This window comes from Pelodiscus sinensis, chromosome 1 (assembly GCF_052426305.1).
Source record: "Pelodiscus sinensis isolate ZL-2025 chromosome 1, ASM5242630v1, whole genome shotgun sequence".
In the NCBI taxonomy this organism is placed as follows: Eukaryota; Metazoa; Chordata; order Testudines; family Trionychidae; genus Pelodiscus; species Pelodiscus sinensis.
The window spans coordinates 327638954-327664931 of NC_143052.1; the positions used below are offsets into that span (position 1 = coordinate 327638954).

Consider the following 25978-nt stretch of genomic DNA (forward strand, 5'->3'; position numbering starts at 1 on the left):
AGGCCTAACTAGTGCAGAGTAGAGCGGCAGAATGACTTCACGAGTTTTGCTTACAACACACCTGTTGATACAACCTAGAATCATATTTGCTCTTTTTGCAACAGCATCACACTGTTGACTCATATTCAACTTGTGGTCCACTATGACCCCTAGATCCCTTTCCGCCATGCTCCTTCCTAGACAGTCGCTTCCCATCTTGTATGTATGGAACTGATTGTTCCTTCCTAAGTGGAGCACTTTGCATTTCTCTTTATTAAACCTCATCCTGTTTACCTCTGACCATTTCTCTAACTTGCTAAGGTCATTCTGAATGATGTCCCTATCCTCCAAAGAAGTTGCAACCCCACCCAGGTTGGTATCATTGCAAACTTAATAAGCGTACTCTCTATCCCAATATCTACATCATTGATGAAGATATTGAACAGTACGGGTCCCAGAACAGACCCTTGCGGAACTCCACTTGTTATCCCTTTCCAGCAGGATTTAGAACCGTTAACAACAACTCTGTGACTACGGTTATCCAGCCAATTATGCACCCACCTTATCGTGGCCCTATCTTAGTTATATTTGCCTAGTTTATCAATAAGAATATCATGCGAGACCGTATCAAATGCCTTACTAAAGTCTAGGTATATGACATCCACCGCTTCTCCCTTATCCACAAGGCTCGTTATCCTATCAAAGAAAGCTATCAGATTAGTTTGGCATGACTTGTTCTTCACAAACCCATGCTGGCTATTCCCTATCACTGTGTGGCAATCCCAGCGTCCCCAGCCCATGCCTGTACCTGGCATCAGTGTCTGCAGGAGCAGGTAGCGCCTCGCAGCCATGTGGGTGCAGGGGTAGGACAGCCCTCCCTGAAGGCAGCCATGGGTGTGCCCCCCTCAGGCTGTGATCAGCATGACATGTCACAGCACTGCCCCATCCACTTTGCTCCTGTGTCTGTTGGACCCTCACAGCACTCACCTGATATTTCCTCTCAGGTGTCCGAATTTGTCTGGGAGGCCTCCTGCGGCTGGGTGTCTGGCTTCTGGGTCAGGGTCACTGTGCTGGTGTCCTCCTCCTCCTCCTCTTGGAGCTTCTGGTCCTCTGGTGTCTCACCCTGGAGTTGCAGCTGCTGCTTCACAGAGGTCTCCAATCCAGACTCCACAACCCTCTCAGGATCAGGGGTTCCCCTACCCCCAGGATCTGGTCCAGATCCTCATAATAGGCACAATAGTGTGCTGCTTCCCCAGAGCGGGAGCTGCGCTCACGGGCCCTAACGTACCCCTGCCGCAGCTCCTTCACCTTGGATCTGACCTGGTCTAAGGTGTGGGGGTTGTGGACTTTCTTAGCAAGGCCATCAGCCATTCTGGCATAAATGTCCCCGTTCCTCCACCTGGACTGTGGGGCCTGAAGAGCCTCCTCCTCAGACCAGAGCTCCAAGAGGGCTTTGATCTCAGGCCCTGACCAGGAGGGAGCCCGGCGTTTGGTGCCCCTGGCTTGCTGCGGGATTTTGTCCCTGGAAGGGCCAGGGGAGGTCTCGGGGGGCTTGTCCCTGGAACATGGCCCTGAGTGGCCCTACCAGGAAGAGCTGAGCAGTCAGGGTCCTGGTTGGAGCTGGCTTGCTGCCACAAGGCTACTCCTGGGTGCCCGTGCCTTTTAAAGATGGCTACAGGCAGGAACAATAGAGTTGAAAGCTCTGGCAGGAGTGTCCACCAGGGCTTCTTCCTGGAGGCCTTTTTCTTGGCAGAACTGGCTCCCTGCGTCCACACATGCCCTTTTGTCGACAGATCTCTGTCGCCAAAGGCATTATTCCTTGTAAAATGAGGTTTACCGCCGTTGACAAAACTGCTGCGTTCTGTCAATTTACTGTTGACGGAACATGGCAGCAGTGTAGATGCAGGTATAGTTTTGTCGACAAAAGCCAACTTTTGTCGACAAAACCCTGTAGTCTAGACACACCCTAGGAATCTAAATACTTATGTGTATTTGGGCCTAAAGTGAGGCACCCAATCCTCCCTCCCCCTCCCCAAAAAATTAGAGACCACGTTTGAAAACTGAGCCCTAATGTCTAGATTTTTTACATGTGGCATTTCTATAGCATTTCCAATCCAATTATCCTTCCTTCCTTCCTTCTGTCCTTCAAATATTCTTATCCATTTAAAATCTACAGAGGCAGAAAAAATCAGTCACAGCCAAAAATCTGTCAACCTGAATTTTCAGGTTGAATTTTAAATTACTCAGTATTTAATTCCTTCATTGAAGGACAACTAATTGGTGGTATTTTAGGCAAATTATCTTGTTTTCGACAGATATTTTTAAAAAGTACTTAGGGAGTCTATATTTGCAACGCCTTCGTAACAGCTTATGGAATATTCTGTCAACAGAAACATGATTTTCCTGACACACTATAATAAATTCTACGCAGAGAAAAACCAGTGAGAGCTACATGCACATTAACACGTTCATTTCTGAAAGAATATTAAAAGTCAGTCTTCTAACTGAGCCTCCAATGGCAGACATGTATTCCTGAGATAACAAAGGGCACATCCGTACTCTGGCCAATGATATGGCCTGTGTCATGCAGAAGGTGAGACTGGATGGTCACAATGAGGTCTTTTCTGTGGTGGTGGTGGTGGGTTTTTTTTAAACATCCTAACTAATTGGATAGCAGGCATATCATTTTCTATCAAATTCTATGGGATGGCTTAAAAAACCTTTTCAAATGATGGTATTCGGTATTCAGGTCTGTATTACTCTTCCCAAGTGTAAGGCAAAAGGGAGAGAGTACTTGTTTGCTTTATAATCAAAGCTGATTTACATAATTAAATCTAGGTACTCTACTCCTTTGCACTGTTCATTGAAAATGTGGAGGTCATATAATATGTACTAACTTCTATTTGATCATTTGGGAATCTGTGCTCTCTGAGACCCCATTGTTATCACTGTCTGATGTTGGTACTGAAGAGAAAAGGCACATTCCTGACCTTGAAAAAACCTTCCCATTTTCCTTTGTCCTCAAGGAAGCCCTCATCTCTCAACTGAGACCTCACAGATGAGGTGATAGACAGTAACAATCCCATTACTTTAGTATATCAATTTGTCTTGATGGTATCGTTGCCCCAAATCTCCTCCCTTCTACTTTTATATTCCTGGCTACAGTCCTGTCACTTCAGAGGAAACTGCTAGGTGTGGAGGGCGGGGGGAGGAGGGGAGAAATTACATTGGGGTCATAGGATCAGCAAGATGGAAATTAGTGGGGAAACCAACTCAATCTCTTCAATAGATAGACACAAAGTCAAGAGTTATGGGGAATAAACGTGGAGAATTGGAAATATTAATACATAAGCTAAATCGTGAGTTAATTGGAATCACGGAGTCTTGGTGGGATAAGTCTCATGACTGGAATATTGGTATAGAGGTATATAGCTTGTTCAGGAAGGGCAAGGAGGGTGAATAAGGGGATTGTACTGCATTGTACTTCAAGAACATATGAGGTCCAGAAGGAGGTGGGAGGCAGACCAGTTGACAGTCTTTGAGTAAAGATAATGGAGTAAAAAATAGGGATAATGTCATAGTAGAGTTCTTCTGTAGGCCACTAAATCGGGAAGAGGAGGTAAAAGAGGCATTGCTAGAATAAACAACAAATATATCCAAAATATGAGACCTGGTAGCAATGGGGGACTGTAATCACCAGCTACATCTAGACAGCAGGGCTATTTCGGGATACCAGAAGTATCCCTAAATAGCAACTCCACATCTTTAAATGTGACCGTTATTTTGAAATATATTTCAAAATAATGGGTGCACTATTCCAGTGTCCATGTAACCCTCATTCCATGAGGGTTAGGGGACTTGTCAGAATAGTGCTTTATTTCAAAATTACCACAAAATAAGCTACTCAATTTGTTTAGCACAAATTGCGTAATTTATTTCAGGGTAAGGGTGCTGTGCAGATGCACCCTCAGACATCTGTGGGAAAAGTAATACAGCAACGCACAGAACTTTCAGTAAGTTCTTGGAATGCATTGGGGACCACTTTTTGCTTCAGAAAGTGGAATGTAACTAGGGGAAAGCCACTTCAGACTTAATTCTTTCCAAGAGGGAGAAATTAGTAGTGAATTTTGGGTGAAAGCAAATGTAAGTTGATAGACTTCATGATATTAAGGAAAGGAAGGAGTGAGAGAAGCAGAAAAAGGACAGTGGACTTAAAAAATGTAGCATTTAAACAAAACTAGGGCCTGGTCAACACTAGGGCTGCATCTAGACTGGCATGATTTTGTGGAAATACTTTTAACAGAAAAGTATTTCCGCAAGAAGCACTGATTTCAGACAGTGGGAAGTCAGTGTTCTTGCAGAAATTCAAGTGGCCAGTGTAGACAGCTGGCAAGTTTTTCTGGAAAAGCGGCTGATTTTCCAGAAAAACTGGCCAGTCTAGACACAGCCTAGGAGTTTTAGGTCGAACCCGTAATTTTCTAAAAAATGAGTCCACACCACCAACCTCAGTCCATTGACTCTAAAAGCCTTTAAAGATGCTTGTGGTACTCTTGCTTTTCATAAGGAGTAAAGATAAATTTGACCTTCAATGGTCAACTTAAAAATAGTGAAGATGCAGTGCAGTGAAAATTGACATTCTTGGCCTCAAAGAGGCATCCCACAGTGCCCCACTGTGACTTTCAACTCTGCTGCTCTCAGGTACACAGGAAAAGCCCCATGAAAATTTGAATTTCATTTCCTGTGTGGCCACCGTGGCAAGCAGACCTCAGAGCAGGCAGCACACCTCAGTGGCACACCTGACCATGAATGCCCAGATTGCAAATGAGCACCAGCAGGGAGCATGTAGCAGATCCTGGAGCTCATTGCTGGGTGGGAAGAGGAATCAGTTCAGGCAGAACTACAAAGCAGCAAAAGAAATGCTGATCTCTTTGCCAAGATCACACAGGGCGCAGTAGAGAAGGATCTGCCAGGGATGCCAAGCAGTGTGAGAATAAAGGAGCTCAGAAAGATCTACCAGAAGACAAAAAATGCAAACAGACGGTCTGGGTCATCACTGCAAACATGCTGCTTCCATGAGCAGCTGCTTGGGATCCTAGCGGGGACCAAGCCAGTTTCCCAAGCCAGGCCATGGATTCCTCCCAAGACATTCCTCAAGCAGCAGCGTGGAGGACAGTGTGGATAAGGAAGAGGAGGAGGAGGATGGTCAGCAGCTGAGAAGGGCATCTGATCTTACCTACACCTAGGACATTTTTATAACTTTGGGGCCTATGATGCACGGGGCTCTCATGGTAGGGAGGGCACTTCTGGTGAGTTCACATTTTTAATCATGCTCCAAATGGGTTAAGTCAATTGTATATGATCTGTGGTGTCCACTCTGCCTGCACAATGGGGGTTCCCTGTTCAGAGTCAGCTCTAGGCACCAGCAAAAGAAGTACGTTCTTGGGGCGGCACATTTTCAGGGGCGGCATTCCGGCCTGCAGGAGGAGCAGGTGGGGAGCCCTGCGGAGGCCGCCCTGTGCCCGTCTGCTCAGAGCCTGCGCCTGGCCCCGGGGCACTGGGAGTTCTGCGTGGGCAGCCCTGAGGCACAGCCCCTACTGGGGCGTTTCCTGGAGGGTGGCGCGAGTGGGGTGGCCGCGGCTGCTGCTGGTGATGCTGAGCCTGGCGGCCTCTTCTTCGCCTTCGAGTGAGTGCAACCCCCTCCCGCCCATGTGCCCTCCCTGGCCAACCACCCCTCTCCCGTGCACCCTCTGGAACTCCCCCTCCCCCACCTCCCACCCATGGGTCCCCCTGCCTGGGTACCCCCCCCCAGCTGGCCACCTCCCCTCCTATGTTCTCTCCCCCACAACTCCCCTTCCTGTGAACTCCCCTTGCCCAGCTGTCCCCCCCACCTGTGCACCCCTGCCCACTGTCCTGTGATCTGCCCCTCCCCCCCGCTACCTCCTCCCTCTGTTCTTCTCCCCCGCCTCGGCCTCTGCCCAGAAACCCTGCACCCCACCTCCTGGCCCACAGAACCCTGCTGGGACCCCATCTCCTCTTTTCTCACCCACCCAGAACCCTGCCTCCCTGCCACCCACCTGGATCCCCATCTCCTGTCTGGCTTTCTAAACAATCCCTCCTCCCCCTACTCTCGGGGCTCTGAACCCTCCCCCCATCCACAGCTGCCCAGGAACCCAGCCCCCTTGTGCTGTGTCCTGACAACCTCACCCCTGCCTGGGACCCAGGTGATTCTCCCTCCCCCTTTGTCTGAGGAAGGGGAACACTGGTGTTCCCAGTGCCCATGTCACCAAGTCCCTTCCTGTCTGGGGCAGGAGAGCTTTATTAAAATTGGAATTGTGGTCCCATTTAAATAGGCTTTGTTTTATTTAATATACCTTTAAAATTAAATTAAAAATTGTTATGGCCTAAATTTATCATAACCTATTTAAATATCTTATGAATTAAATTTAAAGATTAAATAGAACATGTCTCCTGTCAACTTTTAAAGAAATTCTACCAGTTCACTAGTGTACGTTGTTGTATTAGCACCCGGAACCAGTGTTTACATCAGCAGTAGATTCTTCTGCAGGTGACGCGAGAATGTTTTTATCACTTTGGTTTATTCAGATAGTTCAATTCAATGATTAGTTCATTCACCGTTGCAAAACCGAGAGTTGACGAAGCAGAAACACTTGTTTTCCTCTTCTCTAAGTAAAAAACTGGTTATGAGAGCATTCTAACATCTTGAAGAACATGAAGACTAGAATTGATCTGTTAAATTCACTATGGATATTTCTTTTGTTTAATAAATGAATTTTAGATGCAAAATGTGTTTGGATACTTTTTTCTTATGTGTCCTTCACATTTAAGGTAGTTTTATTTCATACAAAAATTAAATGCTTGTTTTGTTTATTTTAAATTGAATTTCTGTTCAGACAGAAGTAGATTCAAATCATATGTTTTAAAAAAAGTAGCCACCACTTTGCAAATAATAAATGGGGTAAAACCTGTCTCTTAAGTGTTCCTATTATACACCATTTTGTAATAGAATAAAAATGTAAAAAATTAAGAATTTGATTACATGTAAGTTACACAATTATTTGGCCATTTATTTAGTTGGTAGCTGTACTGAGTATATTCTCCTGGTTAGTAAATAGAAGCACCAAATTTGGCATAAAGGTTATATTTAATTGTAAATCAACATGTTTTAAAGGTTGCTAATTAATAAGACTCAAGCATCCTTTAGGAAAATATTTTAAAAGTATAATTTAAATGATTAATTGCTCATTTAAACCAAGGTTTTCTGCTTGCTGGTTTAAATCCTGATTAAAATTAGATATTTAAATCAAAGCTATTTAAATCAATCCACCCTGCTTCGGAGGCTATTTGGTCCGTTCCTGAAGGTGAAAGCACAGGGCTTTGCTCATGGAATAGGTTCTAGGCTAGTGGGGTTCTGTTGTCTGGTGCCTGTCTTGTTCTGGACAGTTGAGCTGGGGAGTTGAAACAAAAGTTATATTAATCAGTTTGAACTATCTCATTGTATAGGGAGGCTGATTCTTGTCCATGGACACCAAGAGTAGGACAGCTCATGTGTTGGGGTTGGAGTCTGAGTGATTATAAGGCTGCTAATAATAAAATCCCTTTGCAGAGTGAGGAGTGGGACCGGGACTCCAGCACTACATGATGAGAACAGCTGCATGCTTTGGAAGTCTTTAACTGACTTGCTGTGGATGAACCTGCCCGCCCATTGTCCTCATGTGGGGAATCCCTGGCGCTCTCCTAAGAGATGAAAATGCCCCTGGGTTTGGGCTTCCCCTGGAGCACACGCCCCACCCCCCAGCAAGCTGCGCAAACTGCATTTGCGCTCACACTCTCCCTGGACAAAAAGGGGGGGTGGCCAAAAATGTTTTTGCTTGGGGCAGCAAAAAACCTCGAGCTGGTCCTGTCCCTGTTAGTGTGTCTGATGAGGGAGCAGGAATCCTCCCTGCACATCTCCACTGAGCTCTCACAGAGGAATTCTTTCACCCTTTTCACAAGGTTTCTGGGGAGACGCCCACTCCGGTCCATGCTGGCCAACGTTCCCTCCTCAGCACGTTCCATAACCTCCTCTCCCAGGGCCAAAGTGTGCAGGGGCTGAGGGAGGGCAGGGGAGAGGTCAAGGCAACCTCACACCCAGCCCCCACAGATGCGTCCCGAAACACAGAGCTGTCATTCTCACACCTGGGTGATTGCTGAACAGGGGGACTGTAATACATCACTTTTCCTTCTCTCTCCTCTACCCCCACTGAAGCTCCCGCCCTGAACTCCTGTTCTGTCTCTGCTTCCTTGTGTTCCCTAGATAAAAACACATGATTTCTCAACAACAGTATCTTTATTGCTTGTGCTGCATGGAGGCGGGGGAGTGTCATAGGGTTCACAGGCAAGCACACTTAATGCAGGGTGCACCTCGTTAAGAGCAACACACGTGGCTGTCATATCACTGTCTGGCCGGTCACAAAGCTGCCTCTGGAACTACAGCATGGTGACCAGAGAGTGCCTCAGAGAGTGATGTGATGTGACCCTGTGCCCCTTCTCCTCCTCCACACTGTTGGTGGGGGAGCACATGTCACCTCTTGTACACCCCCACATGTTGCCTGTCTGAGACCGATTAACATCTAGACAGAAAATGTCAGACCGCACCATTCAAGCGCAGCTTTTGCAATAATGGCAACTTAATTACCATGAGCATTTACCAGTAGGAAAAGCAACTTGCTCTCATTACGGATTAATCACTTGCCAGTTTTGCTTTTGCCATTGAAAGCTGAATGTGAGGTTCAGAAGCACATTTAAATATCAGACACCACCACTTCAAAATGTATTTTAATAGCACTTAGCAGTACTCAGATAGTGTTTTCCAGCTTCAAAGCCTTGTAGGAGCTAAGTAATGGATTCGGTGGTGGGTTGTGAACAGAAGCTGGAGATGTGGCACTCGGGCCCATTACAAACATGGATAGAGAGCTTCAAAGGACTGAGAATCTCTAAAACTACTGGTGGGCAGGATTATTATCCCCAGAACACCCACAAATTAAGGTGCCCACTTTTCAAAATGTTGGCCTATGTGACTTCCCCAGGGCTGTGTGGGGAGACTACGTCAGAGACAGAATTAGAACTTGACTCCCACTCCTTTGCTCAGGCCACTATGGGTATGTTTAGACTACGTGGCTCCTATAGTTCATATATGGCTGGACCACTTGTTTCCTATATTGGTGGCAATATTCCATCCCTACACTAGGCACTGGTTGTCAAAGGTCAGTGTAGGAGGCATTTGTATCCAAAGTGACTGATACAGGGAAAATAAATGTCATGTCAGCTTTATCTCTAGCCTCAGGAAAATCCTGGCGAAGGAGGTGGGAACGCAGCTGCCAGGCCTGCGCTCTAATTCTTATGATCCTGTTACCTTTGGGAGCTAAAGATTCCCACCTTATCTTGCACAGCCTGGGGAGGGCCACCCTATGTTGTCAATTGTTGGTTGCATGTGTGTTCTCTCTCTGTGCTGTACTGGCCTTGGCCAGGTCGCTGGGGAAGGAAGGAGCACACGCTTTTAGGATGCACTGGTAGAAAGCTTTCTAATGCTCTCCTTGGGGTGTCTCTGGCAATAGGTTGTAATCAGCCCAACTTACCCTTTTTACTATGGCTCAGGTGCTGCTCTGCAATGTCAAACCAACAGCATTTCCCTAGCTCAGTGAAGAGTGATTTTGTCAAGTATAACAGAATACAGGCAGTCCCCGGGTTACGTACAAGATAGGGACTATAGGTTTGTTCTTAAGTTGAATTTGTATGTAAGTCGGAACTGGCTCCAGATTCAGCTGCTGCCACTGAAACTGACCAGGGGCTGACTACAGGAAGCCAGAGGCAGAGTTGCTCTGCCCCCAGCTTCCTGGAATCAGCCTGATCAGTTTCAACAGCTGCTGAATCTGGAGCCTGGGACAGAACAGCTGGGGCGCTGCCCGGTAGGTTCCCACAGGACCAACCCGGCAGCACCCCAGCTGCTCTATCCGAGGCGTCCCGCAACAAAAGCCTGGTCTGCTGGGGGGGGATGCACTAGCTTTACGAGCAAAGCCGCCCAGGCAGCAGCTTTGCTCGGGTGTTCCTGGTCTGCTAGGAGGATCCAGGGGGACAGGAGCAAAGCCGCCCAGGCAGCGGGAGTCCCGCTGCCTGGGCGGCGGCTTTGCTTGGGTGTTCCTGGTCTGCTGGGGGGGGGGGGGTCCAGTGGCTTTGCTGGACCCCCCCAGCAGACCAGGGGGACAGGAGCAAAGCCACCCAGGCGGCAGGAGTCCCGCTGCCTGGGCAGCTTTGCTCCGGGGCAAACGAGCAAAGCCGCCCAGGCAGCGGCTTTGCTCAGGTGTCCCTGGTCTGCTGGAGGGGTCCAGCGGCTTTGCTGGACCCCCCCAGCAGACCAGGGAGACCAGGAGAAGCTTTTCTCGCCCCGGAGGACATGGGTGGCGACCCACCGCCCGTGAGCTCCGGGGCGAGAAAAGCCCCGTTCGTAAGTGCGGATCCGCGTAAGTCGGGGACTGCCTGTACTTTGATTCCGATGCACTTTTTATGTGGGTATTCAATAAGGGCCCAAGTCTGACACTGTTACTCACGCTGTGTAGCTTCTTACTACGTGAGCAGGCCCTGTTGAAGCTTGTTTCGATTATAAACTCTGCTGAGCAGGACAGGGACACATTTAAGGTATCTAGGATAAAGAGGGTTGATTTTTTTGGGATACGTAGAGCTACTGTACAAATAAATAGAAAGAAAAAACATCAATGGGATTAAGCCTGAACTAAACTAAGTAAGACTGGGCACAGACTTTCTAGCGAATAATGATACTTTAGGAGTAACAGGATTTGTATCCATCATGGGTAGCTAAAATAAAGCTATGGAAGATTTGGAAGTCAGTAAAGATAAGTGCAAAGTACTTTATGTAGAAAGAAAGAAGAATCAAATGCACAACTACAAATGGGGAATTTTCTTCTTTTGAATGTCATGTTCAGTGCTGTATTTCTTCATCAAAATTGGATGTCCAAGCTCTCCAGCCAGCGAACAGAGTTGCTTGTTAGATTGTGGATAGCCACTGAATTTTCGTGTTGGCATTCTGCAACAATGTGATGCACAGTTTGCGGACTGCCACAATCACAAAGTGGAGATGGCAACAAATTCCACATATGCAGTAGATAACCACACCTGCCCTGAATTACTGGCCGGGCAGTGATGCTTCTGAAAAGGATCTGGGAGTTACTGTGGCTCACAAATTGAAGATACGTAGTTAAGAAATAGGTCACGGCGGACATGTAGCTGATGCTTAGAGGACATGTAGCTGATGCTCCCTCTGCGGTCTAGGGATGTTAAAATGGGTTTACTTGTGTAAACATGTAACCGCTGAATTTATATTATGCATCCTGTGCATAATATAGGCTATGACGCTTGTGTAGAAAGCTGCAGGATCCTGGTTTTGTATCGTTTTGCTTTTTTAATGGGCCTCTCTCCATTTTCCTAGGTTCCTGCTGGTTGCAAATAGCTCTTTGTTTGATTTCGTATGATTGCTTTTAGTTTGAATTTCTTGTGTTGAATGTCTTATTAAAATAGCTAATTTTACTCTCATTTTGGTGATTTCTCATTTCTACTCTCAGCCTTAAGTAATATTCCATGCTCACATTTGTTAGTAAGTGAGATAGTAGGGGGTTGTCAATTATGCAGAAAAAATTTTCTGTGATTTTCAGCCTGAGTATATTATTATTAAAGAGGAGAAAAAGAGTCAAGTTGGCTAAAGCTAGTCTACATATGTAGGTAGGTAGGTAGGAAGGAAGGAATTACTGATCTTGTCAAAGGCATCCTGAGAATTACATGATCTGATACCCTCCCCTGAGCTAAATCTTTGTTCTGTGCCTAAGAAAAAACATCAGTAATTCTTGTGAGACAGTACATTGTGACACACTTAAGGCAGGTCTGCATTTAGAATGGTGCAGCAGTGCTGTTGTAGCAGTGCACTTTAATGAAGGTGCTACTGTGCAGGTGGGAGAGCTTCTCCTATCTAGGTACTGAAGCTTCAGGGGGTAGCCCAGTTAGTCTGTAACAGGATAAACTTAAAAAACAACAAATGGTCTGGTAGCACTTTATAGACTAACAAAACATGTAGATGGTATCATGAGCTTTTGTGGGCACAGCCCACTTCTTCAGATAACCGGAGTTTTGTGATTAGGATGTGCAGACCCAAAATAAATAGGGGAGAAGGGGAAGGGGGAAGGAACAAAAGGAAGGGGTCGGGAAATAAGAAGCAGAGGGTATGAAAATATCAAAGGGAAAAACAAATAGGCAGAACTGGTAGTCTAAACACCTGGGCTGTGTCTACATTGGTGCAATCTTGCACAAAAGCAGCTGCTTTTGCACAAAAACTTGCTGTCTGTCTACACTGGCCGCGAGTTCTTGCGCAAGAACACTGATGTTCTAATGTATGAAATCAGTGCTCCTTGCGCAAGAACTCTGATGCTCCCGCTCAGGAATAAGCCCTCCTGTGCAACTGTTCTTGTGCAAGAGGCCAGTGTAGACAAGCAACATGAATTTCTTGTGCAAGAAAACCCAATGGCTAAAATGGCCATCAGAGCTTTCTTGTGCAGGAGAGCGTCTAAACTGGCATGGATGCTCTTGCGCAAAAGCACATCTCTTGCGCAAACGCACATGCCGGTGTAGACGCTCTCTTCTGGAAGAGTTTTTGCACAAGAACTCTTCTGCAAAAGAGTTCTTGCGCAAGATCATGCCAGTTTAGACGTAGCCCTGAAGATTGGATAGTTAAAAAGAAGCAGATAAGGATCATAGGATAGCAATTAGATAGGAAGGGTACTAACGCAAGAATCTACACAGACAAAAAAGCTGTTGGCACCTTCATTGAATGTTAGGTTGATAATGTCCTAGCCATCCGTTATCTTGATTGAGAAGATTATCACTGGAGGAATTGAATTTGTGGATGAATTGTAATGCCAATGCCTCTCTGTGTATTACAAGTGGGCTGTGCCCACGAAAACTCATGATACCATCCACATGTTTTGTTAGTCTCTAAGGTGCTACCAGACCATTTGTTGTTTTTTAAGTTTATCCTATCTAGGTAGTTAATTCACTGCTGCAAGAGGTGGTGTTTACATAGGCAGGAGAAGCTCTGCTGCTGCCATAGCATTGTCCATTCTGGGGGTTAGGTCAGTATAACCGTATTGTTCCGGGGTGTGGATTTTTCACACCTCTGAGTGATGTAGTTACACAGATATAAGTGTACTATGTAGACCTCGCCTCTGGCTTTATTTATGTTAAAATGTATACTGGCATAAGTACTCTAGTCAGGGTGTGGGTAACACCCCTCCTCCACTGCAGTGCCACAGCTGTACTGATGAAACTCCACTGTAGATGAAGTTATGCAGACACAATCAAGGTCATTTGGGGAGGTGATGTTCCTCACCCAATCAGAAGAAGGCCTCTTGTTGTCATACACTGCATCTGTACTATGGGGCTATGGCAGCCTAGATTCTGTAGTACAGACACATCCTTAGCTAGAGAATGGATTCCTTGCAGGGAAACCCCCCAAACTTCGGATATTTTTTTCACCAGTCTCTGTATATTCATAGATGTTAAAGCTAAAAAAGACTGTGATAATCCTCTATGTTAGGTCTATGCTACAGTCCTATACCAGAATAATTACTTTGCTCAGGGATGTGAAAAATCCACACTCTCCAGCGACTAGTTATACTGACCTAACTGCCGCACATAGACAGTGTGGTGTTGCTGGGAGAACTTCTATCACTTCTTGGGGATGCTGATGGAAGAAGCTCACCTGTTGGCACAGCAACGTCTTCACTAAAGTGCTACAGCAGGATGGCACTGTAGCACTGCATGAAGCCTCGCCCCTAGTCCAGCTGTCCCCAACTAGTCAATCTCCATCTCCGTCCCACATCTCCCCCCTCCCTCACCCTTTTGTTTTCCAGTAGCAGAGGGCACTTTAACAAAGCATCAGCTGAACTCAAAGTACAGGCTGCATGCTGCTGTAGCCCCAGGCTGATTTTCTGGAAGCCTTCTCAGTGAGGGTTGTTGCCTTTACTTTGAAAATGCTTAAAGAGGCCTGTGTTGAGAGGGGCTCACTGCTTTGATTTGCTGTTAAGTTTCCTCCACTGATCCTGAATAGGAGTCAGCAGAAAACTGCCCATCACTCACCTCCTAACCTGTAGGTGCTGGGTCTGCAGCACAGAACAAGTTCCAGCAATGCCCAGTGGACCCAATTCCTTTCCACAGCCAACCTGAAGAGACTACATGGGAGGGGGAATCTCCCCCAGTCTCCCCAATCCTTGCAGGCTCCCCAGCTGCAACAGCAGGCGGGGGTGGGAATGCTCTGCAGCTCCCCAGCCCTGTCAGTAAGGGAGGGATTCCCCAGCAGCTCAACAGTGGCTGAAGGCTGGGGGAGGGAGGAGCAGGGAGTCAGTAGCCTCCCCAGGAATTGAAATTAGGGGGGGGTGTTTGAATTTACAAGGGGGGTGTCAGGGCCGATGAGGGGTGAGACCATGCGGGTGAAGGTGGGCTGTATGGCACCATAGTTCACAAAACCGGGGGAGTGTTGGGGAAATTCAGGGGGAGTATACACTCCCATGGGGGGGGGGGGTAGGGAAATCCCTGGGAGGCGGGCAAAGGGAATCAACACTGCCCGTCTAAGGAAGCCCCAGCTTGAGAGCAGCCTTGATCAAACAAGCCCCAGACAGGTTAAGCCACACGCATGCAAGGTGTTTACTGACCCCATCCCAAACAGAGCAGCCTGCCTGGGGCCGAGGCTGCAGAGGGTTAACAACAGCCCTCACCTTGGTAACTGCCACAGCATGTTCCCAGCACAAAGCCCGGTGCTCCCCGCCAGGCCAGGGGATGAAATGGCCGCCTGCTCCCTGTGAACTCAAAATGGCATTTGTTGTCGGGTCAGTCACTGCCATAACGGGAGCAACACAATGCATGCTGCTGATTTGGGATGATGCGTGAGCCCTGTTGGGTAACAGGAATGCGGAATAAGGAGGGAGGTGGGGGGACTAGCAGGGACAAGGCTGCACTAACCTCAGACAGGCAAGGGAAGGTGCCTTTGCCTTCCTGAAGAAGGTCTAGTCAGTTCCTGGGGAGTTCAGTGAGGAGAACGTGGCTTTGGGGTGGTTATGATGTGGAAAGCCACGTGCATGTGTTTGTACCGTGAGGAGCTGCCTGTAGGACCGTCACATCCAGCATTTTTATCAGCATAGCTCAGCAAAATAAGCTCTATCGGCAAAGCCCACGTTTGTCTCTCTTCCACTCCCAGCCCCACTCCTGTCCCTCTGCTCCACATGATTCCAGCTTTCCTTCCACTCCCAGCAGTCACCTCACTTGCTCTCCATCAGGCCTGGCCAAAGAGTTTGCATGGCCCAAGGCAGCACCCTGACAGCGGATGTGCCGTGCCAGGGCAGCGAGCAGGGGCTGGGCAATGCGGGACCCTGAAGGTGCGGGGCCCAAAGCCAGGCCTACTCTTCATCATCTCTTTCTGCTTTCCTAGGAGCCTGGCCCCCATCTCTCACTCCCTACAATCCACCTGCCCTTCACAGACTCTACTCTGCATCCCACCTCCTTCTACCCCTCCTCCTGTTCTAAGTTTCAGCGGAGCAGGCTTCCCTGTGGACTTGTGTCGGCCTTCTTTACAATGCGGTGTGTGCTGGGGCTTTGTTTTCCTGCTGTGGGGTGGGTAAGCGGCAGGCAGGGTGTACTCCAACCCACTCCACAAGCATGACAAACAGGAACCTCACCCACTTTCCTCTCGTGGAGCCCCAGGAGAAAACAGCCCTGGGGCTTTAGTGATCATGAACCAGTGTCAGAGCTGTGCACATTTCTCTAGCCAGGAGAATGCACTGACCATGCATAGAGGGTGAGGGGCTGGACAGTCAGGTCTCAGATGAGCTCCTTTGAGCACTAGAAGACACACTGATCTCATAGACAACTTTGTCATTTGCTAGAAGTACCTTCTCCTCCTGCCCCATTACTGCTGCCCCTTCCCCATGCTATTGGCTCCTCTGTCTCCTACTGCCTTTCACCCACTTATTCCTCAGTTTTTGCTACTCCCTTCCCCATCACTTGAGACCCCGCTAATTTTCATCCTTCCTGCTGCTGCCTCTATCCCTGCCCACTCACCCATTTGCTGTTGCTTCCTTCCACTCTTTGGTGCCCCCACCATTAATTTGTCTCCTCCTAGGGCTACCAGATGGGTTTCAAAAAATACTGGACACACATGATCTCAGAATGGGATGGTGGTAATGGGACGGGCTGGGAGGAGAGTGGGGCTGGCCAGGAGGAGGTTGGGAGGAGCGGGGCTGGCTGGAGATCAGGGGTCGGGGGGAACCGACTGGCAGGAAGCAGGGCTGTCCAGGAGGGGGTCAGGGGAGCGGGGCTGGCTAGGGGAGATCTGGGGAAGGAACCGGCCGGCAGGAAGCAGAGCTGTCTGGGATAGGGTTGGAGGGAGCGGGTCTGGCGGGGGGGGGGGGGGGGGGGGCAGGGCTGGCCCGGGTGCACGCACATCCTGCGGTGCTGCCTGTCCCACGCACAGTCCCAGTGATGCACATGGGCAAGTCCAGACTCAGGGATTCCATCCCACCCCCCTCCTCTCTACTGTATAGTTGCATACTGCCTGGCTGGTAGACACACTCATGTAGTGTGAGTGTGTCTACCAGCCAGGTAGTACGCAGCTATGTACTGATACTCATGATAATAAAATATACTTAAATGTCCGTTATTTTCTCTCTTTGTTTCTTGGACAGAAAGCTCAAATACTAGACTGTCCGGTTCAAAACCGGACAGCTGGCAACCCTATCTCCTCCTCTTGCTTGCTATTACCACCCCTGGCCACTGCCTCCTCCCCTCCTGACTACCCTGTGATCCTGTTCAGGAAGATGGCTGGTTCTTCTGGGGGCTAAGCTGGGATCTGATGAGAGAGTTGGTTCAGCTGCTGTGGCCATAGTGGATCTGGCCAGCAGGAAAGTATTTCTCTGTGTTTGGCCTCCAGGGCCTCAAGAGGAGAGGAGTGGTTATTTGCATTGATTGTCTCAGTGCCTTCAGCAGGGAGTTCCGGGGCTGTTGGAGTGGGAGCAAGATTACAACATATCGGCTAGCCAGCTGCCCAGCAGAATGGGGGCTGGTACCTGTGGGCACTGAGGAGAAGGTGCCACCTCAGCTAGGAGCACTTCTGAAGTTAGGCAACAGTCCAGACCATCCTGTTACAGGGCTTGTGGTCAAGCAAACTCCACCAAGCTCTGTGGTACACTCACACTGGCTACGTTTATACTGCGCTCATTTTGCTTATTTTCTTGCACAAGAGAAAGTGGTGAATATTGCTGGCAAGAGCCGTTCTGCCTGAAAAAAAGTGGCAGAATGGCTCTTATGCAAGAGGGAAGTTTTGCGCAAAAAGGAGTGTAGACAGCGCCCCTTGCGCAAAATGGCAGCTCATTAAGTATGCAAATGAGGCACGGCAATATTCACCCCTCTACCTCATATACATATTTTCTTGTGCAAGAGAGCTCACTATAGACTTAGCTCAGGTTTTTCCCTTGGGCCTCCAGCCTCGGAGGCAGCCATCCTGCATGCTAGGGGGTGCTGAGTGGGGTAATCAAAGCCCTGCTTCCCACAAGCATTCAGAGGTTTTCTCCTTGGCCTGGAAACTTGCTCAGCACCCCATACTCCCACTTGCACCCCAACACTCTGCCCCAGCCTGGAGCAACCTCTCCCAGAGCCAGCATCCTCTTCTCCACCCCCACCTGCACCCCAACCTGGAACTATCTCCCAGAGTCAGGACCTGAACACTCTGCTCAGCTTGGAGCCCCTTCCCAGAGACAGCTGCCTGCACCCCCTCCCACACCTCAATACTCTGCCCCAACCTAGAATCCCCTCCTCCGCCTAAATATCCCTCCTAGAGCTTGCACCTCTTGTCCCTTTCTGCTCCCAAATCCCTTGGTCTGGGCCCAGAGTCTGCACTCCTCCCTGTCCCAGTCCAGTGAAAGGAGGGTTGAGGACAGCAAATGATGGAGAAAGGAGTGAATGGAGCGAGTGCAGCCCCAGGGAAGGGAAGGGGTAGATCCTGGGTTGCCCTGATATTTAAAAAGTTGGCGCCCAACGTTCACGTGGCAGGAGTGGAGGGACTGGCAGGGGAGTGGATCGGCGCTTTAAAGTAAAGGGGCCACAACAAAATGTTCCTGGCTTTTTTTCTTTTTTTGCTCAACAACAAATTTTCCTGGCACTGGGGGGTCGTGAATGAAAAAATGTTGAGTATTTCTGTATTAGATAATCAATTCGCGAATGCCCATCCTGCCATGAAAATAAATCATGATAAAACAGCACTATTCATGCAATTAAAAAGACAAAGACCAAATTTTCATTTTTGAGATAGCAAATTTTAATTTGGACTGATATGAGTGACATTGAAAGAGTGCGATATACATCACAACTTTAATCTCGCTGTTTGTACCTTCAGCAATCCATGCAATAACTGTTAATTTCATGCCTCTACGTGCTAGTGATCATAGTCATGGAATGGGAAAGAATCCTGAGAAGACAAGTCCAGTCCCTTGCACTGTTCTAGACCATCTCGGACAGGAGTTTGTCTACCCTCTTCTTAAAAATCTCTAATTATGGAGATTCCACAGCCTCCCCAGGCATTTTATTTTGGTGCTTAACGACCTGGACAGTTTGGAAGTCCAACCTAAGCTTCCCATGCCACGATTTAAGCCCATTGCTTCTTGTTCTATCCTTAGATATTAAGGAGAATAATTTGTCTCCCTCCTCCTTGTAAAAACCTTATAGGTACTTGAAAGCTGTCACCATGTCCCCTCTTTTCCAAACTAAACAAACCCAATTCTTTCAGTCTTCCCTTATAGGCCATGTTTTCTAAACCCTTCATCATGTTCACATCCTATTTCCTGTGTGACTGTGTCTGGCTTCTGCTTCTAGACATTAGGTTGTGTCTTATCTTTCTTGGCTAAATATGGTGCATTTGCTGGTTTTAGAAATACATTTTCAAGTATTGTTACATGTTTTGGGCTTGTATTGTTTTCACCTGTATGGAGAAAGACATTTTTAAGCTTTAAAATTTGGAAGGTAAACTGAGTGCTCATAGAGGCTTCAACAAGGCACAGTGCATGGAGAGGAGCTAGTTCTCCTTAAAACCGTCAGTAGTATTTCTACTGAAGATGAAGGAACTACACTAGTGTCATACAAGGTAAGTGAAAAGAAGATCAGGTCCAAGAGACTACATGTTTTTCTTCTATCCTGCAGATGAATATCAATTCTGGCTCACTACACTACCTAGCCCACTACTAGACTTATCTGAAACAAAGACTAGCAATTGTACCATATCTCAGGGTAATTTTATTGGAGAGTGTAGGATAAACTATCAAATTCACATTCATTTTTCATCTAAGTCAGAATGTTAGATCTCTAATGTGCAAAGTGCACTAATCTAACTTATCAATTGCATTTTCATACTTTAAAATGTATGAAAAATTTGCAACAGAAATTTTCAGGGAAAGTGAACTAAAATTATATCAAATGTCCAATTTTTTTAAACTGAGCATCCATCATTAAGTTTGTTCGAATGAAGCATGCTGGTATAAGGATGCAGGGTCACTGACCCCTCAACCTTCAAACTATCTCCTATAGCTCTTCCAGTCTGCAAAATTGTGTTTAAACCAATGCATTGTACCGTTCAGTTTAAAAAGAAATATCCACAAGCATTTATCCAGTCATGCATTCACAGACAAAGATATTCACTGCACTAATACTTATGTTGCTAAAGAAAGATACATGAAGTAACACACCAGAAAAATACTTGACTTCCATGACTTAAGTTTTAAGGAATAAAAATCCACTATTCCAGCCAATGCCAATACATACAAGATCTTAAATTCCATTACATTGGAAATAAACATGCAACACACTATTTTAACATTTGACAAGCTTAATTTAAATATATTCATAGATTTTAAAGCCAGATGGAACCACTATGATCATCTAGTCTGACTTCCTGTATATGAAAGGCCACTTCCTCAAAATAATTCCTAGAGCCTAATCTTGATTTTAAAATGGTCAGTGATGGACTGTCCACCATGAACCGTGGTCAACTGTTGCAATGGCTAATTACTATCACTGTTAAAAATGTACACCATATTTCCTGTATAATAAATGTGTCTAGCTTCAGCTTTCAGACACTGGTTTGTGTTCTACCTTTCCTGACCAGACTGAAGAACCTATTGTTAAATATTGTTCTTCATATAAGTACTAATAGACTACAACTGAGTCACTCCTTTATCTTCTCTTTGTTAAGCTAAATAGAAAATCTCAAAGGGCTCAATCACTATAAAGTATATTTTCTAATCCTTTAATCATTCTCGTGGCTCTTCTCTGAACTCTAATTTATCAACATCCTTCTTGAATTCTGGGCACCACAACAGGACACAGTATTCCAGCAGTGGTTGCGCCAGTACCAAATACAGAAGTAAAATTACCTCTCTACTCCTAATTGAGATTTGTGTTTACAAGTCCCAGTATCACATTAGCTGTTGTGCCCACAGGGTTACACTGAGGGCTCAACTAATTATCCAAAATGAGCCTCCAATTTTTTTTTTTTTTTTTTTTTTTTTTTAAAGAGTCACTGCTTCCTAGTCCAAGCAGTAAGAATCCTGTAAGTATTGCCTGCATTCTCTGTTCCTAGAGCTATATTTACATTAAGTTGTATTAAATGCACATTGTTTGCTTGTGCCTAGTTTACTGAGTGATCCTGACCACTCTGAATCAGAGACCTGTCTTCTTCATTATGTACCACTTCATAATTTGTGTGTCATCTGCAAACTTCATCAGGCATTATTTTGTTTTTTACAGGTTCCTGAAGTACCCAAGAACCCAGTCCAGTGGGCCCCCACTGGAAATGGAGCCACTCAATGACGATTCCCCACTTAATTATATTTTGAGTCCTATCAGATAGCATGTTTTTAATCCATGTAATGTGCGCTATTACATTAATGTGTGCCATTAATTTTATATCATTCTAGTATTTTCTAATCAAAGTATGTGGTACCAATTCAAACACCTTATAGAAATTATGTCAACACTATTACCTTGTAATCTCATCACAACGAACCTTGTAATCTCATCACAAAAAGATATTAAGTTAGTTTGACAAGCTGTTTTTCATAAACCCATGTTGATTTGCATTAAATTGCATACCTTTCATTAGTTCTTTATTTACTGAGTACTATTTTAGCTGTTACCTTGCCTGGAATCAATGTCAGGCTGACAGACCTTGCCAGGTCATTCTGTTTACCCCTTTTCAAAGATGGTACAACATTAACTTCCTTCCAGTGTTCTGGAACTTCCCCAGTTCCCCAAGACTTGTTGAAAATCAACATTAATTGCCCAGCAAGTTCCTAAGCCAGCTTTTTTAAAACATTTGGATGCAAATTATCTGGACCTGCTGATTTAAAAACTTCAGTAGTTTGTTTACCATCTTCTTGACCATGTCATCTATTTTTTACCCAAACATAGAACAGAAACACTTTTACCTTTTCTGCAGTATTACTGATAATTCTATCATTTCTATCTAGTAATATCAAGAAACTAACAAAAAGTTTGTATTACATAAAAATCACTACTGAGGGATGAATATAATTAACATTGTAGTTTAAGAAAGGATTCAAACTTGATTCAGTCTGAGCTAAGCTGCTGTGGTGGGTGCTTGTGTATGTGTTTAAAGCATGTGCATATTTATTTTAGCAACAGACAGAGGCTGGTTAGCTTATTAAGTGAAAAGAGAAGTTACTTAATTGTACAGTAACTGGATTTCTTCGATACATGTCTATATACATATTCTACTGTGGTTGTGCATACATGTTATGTGTCAGAGATCAAAGCCTTCTGGCCATCAGTACCCACAGGGTACTCATGTGCTCTCCAGTCCCTGTGCACTACTGTAAGGGCTTATAAGGGTGCCCTATGCTACTCGGTTCCTTCTCACTGCAGAATCCCTAAGGTAAATTCTGAGGTTTAGGGCACAGGTCAGGTTGTGAAATGTGCCTATGAACAACACACCTTGAAAAATGCTGTACAAGGTAACAGACAGGTGACCTGGAACCAGATTTTCCCAGAACAGTATTGCAATTTACATAACAGTCAGGCTACGGTACCCTGATCAGCCTGTTTCTGGTGCTGAGTCTGTGCCATGACCATTAGATAGAGAATGCTGGGGTTTTATGATGATCTTTTCCCCAAAAAACTGGATTTGGTGGTTGGCATTACAATACCATGTGGTTAAACTCAACTTAGGACTGAGCTTCAACAGGAACCATCCCAGGCTGCAAAGTCTAGGATGATAATTGATACAATGGGGAGCTTTCTTTAGAAGAAACCATGGTAGGTGATCTATCTCTGGGATTTCTGGCTCCCTGCTGCGTGTCTGAGGACAGTATTGTGGTTCTAGTCAAACAATAAGTCTGTACCTATGAACTGGGCCTTTGAAGGTCCTTGTGAGGAGACATGGGGGGTGTCTAACATGCCTGGTTTGAAAGCATATATTGTGGTTAGTCACTAGGAAAACTGGAAGGCATGACTCCCTGTTCTTCCTAGCCTGGCAGCTGAAGGTCTCACAAAGGGCGTATTTACTGACAGTGCGATTCTCCCATCCAGGGGCTAGGATAGTTCCCTTGCATGAGAGGCAGTTTGAATTTCAGAGAGCTGGATGACATTGCACTGGTGATGAAGATTCTAACAACTAAAAAGTGTTGCAACTGTCAACCTAAGGACTAAACCACTAACACTATAAACACTATGACCTATAAATAATTAAGAGAGAGGCTGGCCATCTGGGAGTCAGGCTCCATCTCTAAGCCATGAATTGGTAAAAAGATGCCCTAGCATCCTACAAGTTGAAAGATTCTGATCTCTACCAGATGCACACCATCAGAGGAATGAGCATATGGACAAACAATAGGTTTTAAGGTTTCTAAGAGGCGTTGTTTAATTAAAGAGGGTCTGATGGTCATTTAGAAGCATTTCAGCTCAATTCACTCTAAGAATAAACAAGGGGTACTGATTTCAGAGTTAAATAGAAATATTTCTGGATAAAAATATTTTCAAAATAATCTTTACTGAAGATGTGGTTTTCTCACTTTTGGTGGAACAAAGAACTTGTACTATAGCCATGGTGTCTTCAGGAAAGAGGTCATATTATGGTTTTATGTTCCATATTTTATTACATTAAGGCTTATCTTGGTGATAAGGTATACAATAACCAAGTTTTTCTTACTATGCTAGCACCTAAGTTGTTCATTAATAATTCTGAGTGAAAGGGTTAACACTGATTACGTTATCCCATCTACACTATCAACAATTCTTTTTTGCAATGTTGATAATACATATGTTAATAGGAACCCAGCGAATAAGCGAAATGGGAGCACAAATGTTAGCAATATCTTATAAATCTAGGCACTGTCATTAATGTTCTGTTTGTGTTTTTCTACACTGTATTTTTGGACAAAAGCTAAATTCAAAATTCAAATTCAAAAGCTAAATTCAGATGGTTAAAAGCACCATATTTCTTCTGCATAATAACATTTCAAAGATGTATTAAGTCACCATTTAGTTGTAAACTTTTAAAAGTACAACCATAACATTTTGTTCAGAGTTATGAACAACTTCCATTCCTGAGGTGTTTGTAACTCTGAGGTTCTACTGCATTTCAGTATTCAAGGGTTCCATAATAATTAGCCTTAATTTGCTGTTTGAAAAAAATGCCATGATGCTGACATGAAATCCCATTTGGAACATTGTTTCAAAACTGAAAAATTAAAAAAAAAAACCACCATGAACAAATTATTGCAGTACTTTCTGAATTTCAGTGTCCCGGGATTAGTAGCGTAGAGATAAAAATATGGTCATGTTTTTTGTCTATGTCATTGTCCTTTTCTCTTTGATTTGTTTCAAATTACTTGTTGCATCTGATCTTTAACTAAGACTGCAAACTCTGAGGCAGGGACTGTCTTCTTTTGTATCCTGCCTAGACTGTAGTTGCTAGTGTAATACAATTGAGAATGTCATACAGCCTTTTCTTATAAGGCATATTGTGGAAGATGAGAATTCTATTCTGTATCTGATACCAGTAAATGTTACAAAATGGCTCTTTTAAACACAGTGGATATAAAATACGGGTTCTTTACATCAGCATAGACAAAACAAATCTTTGTAAGAGGGATTATCCCAGTTCAGTACTTAGTCTAAAAAAATCCATTATTCAGAGGGGTCAGAAATTAAGACCAAATCAGCTAAGAAATACAATTAAGGACTCAAAAAACCCTCCAATAAACTTTATAGGCTAGGGAGCCCTTGTTACCCAGTGCAATGAATGGGATCTTTTACCTTAACACAGATTAAGAACTGCAGAATTGGACTCTTGATGGCAAGTAACAAAGTTTGGCATATTCAGTACTCCAGATGGAATCTGTCCATTTCTAATGTGCATGCAATTCATTGTTTCACCACAAAAAGAACAATCCTTAATGGCTGTAATGGTACTAACTTCATATGTTGTCTGTAGTAATCAATTCCGCATGATGATGGATTTCACTTTTCCATAATTTAAGTCAGATGGTTTTATAAATATTCAAACTCTAGACAGTGCCTTTTGTGATGTGAGGTTAACTATGGTGTATGTAAACAATCTGCCACCTCAGATATATCCTCTCTGATGAACTGCTTGTACCCCAAACCCAGTCCATTGAGAAAGGCAACGTCCTGTGTTCGGTGGGGTTTGTATTGGAGATGGGGAGAAAGGGAAATTGTCCTGTGCTACAACCGACAAAAGTGGAGGGTACAGGAGCAATCAGCAGGAAGAATCTGTTAGTCTTTGACGAACCTTCTTATCATCATTGCATGGGCTTGAATTGCCACTCAGGAGCCGATCTGTTAAAACTAAACAAAAGCAAATGCTCTTTACAATGAAATTCCATCATGCCATTTCAGAACAAGCAGATATTCTTACTTTCCCCACAACAAAATACCAGCAGCAGAGATATATCAAATGCAAACCCCACAACTTATTTTCACCTTTTCTTTATACTATAGCTGGGCTCGTGTGAGGCTTTACACAGGGACATACTCAAAGAACACCATCCTGCTAGCACTAACTCTCAAGTGCTAAGCCTGAGGAGAAGCCTACTGCTTCCTTTTTGGAAATGCAGGCCCCAGAACTAGCATAGAACCACAAGGTGGTGCGTAGAGTTCTGGAGCCATTAGTAAGGCATATCTCCACTTCCAGAAAATCAGTAGTGCTATGATTCTGACTGGTACTCCCAGGCATGCCAAAGGGGAAAAGAAATCTTCTCAGAGTCTTTCCTGTTCTTGTGCAAGGGAGCTAGAATCTGTGCCCAGAGTGTAAAATCCTTTATTAAATCATACTAATATCACTAGAGGCAGGCAACCCACAACCCTCCTCATGCAGCTAGTCAACTTTCATACAAAACCTATAAACATGAGATAAGACTGGAGATCCATAAACCCATTTCATGACAACTTCTGACATGCTGACATTTTCAACATTTGTTTTCATTCCATATCGGAACACAGCCAAAACTTCCTGAACATTTTCATGAAAGAGAATCCAGTTGAAAGATCAGTTTTCAGATTCTAAAGGTCAGGTTTTTGACAAATTAATCCATCAGCGACTGGAGAATCCACCATGAACCTCAGAAACTTTCCCATTGAATTTGAAACATTTCAGCTTTGACAACTGTGTATTTCAGCAACAAACATTTAGTCCTCAGTATTCTAACCAGCTCCAATAAAAACATTCCTGTCATTAAGGCATCTTGGTTCTTTTTTTATTTTTCAAGTGGTTGTTTTTCTTTGCATCATAGTGGTACAGAAATTAATTAATGTGTTTATATGACAGAAGATAGTGACTTAGAATACTACATCAGGAACATTTCTC

At 45.1% G+C, this 25978-nt stretch overlaps 1 protein-coding gene across 2 annotated transcripts in view; it reads right to left on the bottom strand.

Moving 5' to 3' along the window:
• Positions 1 to 19845: 19845 nt before the first annotated feature.
• The window catches only part of PANX1 (pannexin 1), a 38382-nt gene continuing 32249 nt past the window's right edge, over positions 19846 to 25978 (bottom strand). For both annotated transcript variants that reach the window (XM_006134415.5, XM_075919363.2), the window contains exon 5: positions 19846 to 24960. In XM_006134415.5, coding sequence (XP_006134477.4) covers positions 24872 to 24960 — 89 coding nt within the window. In that variant the 3' untranslated portion in view covers positions 19846 to 24871. The remainder of the gene's footprint in view (positions 24961 to 25978) is intronic.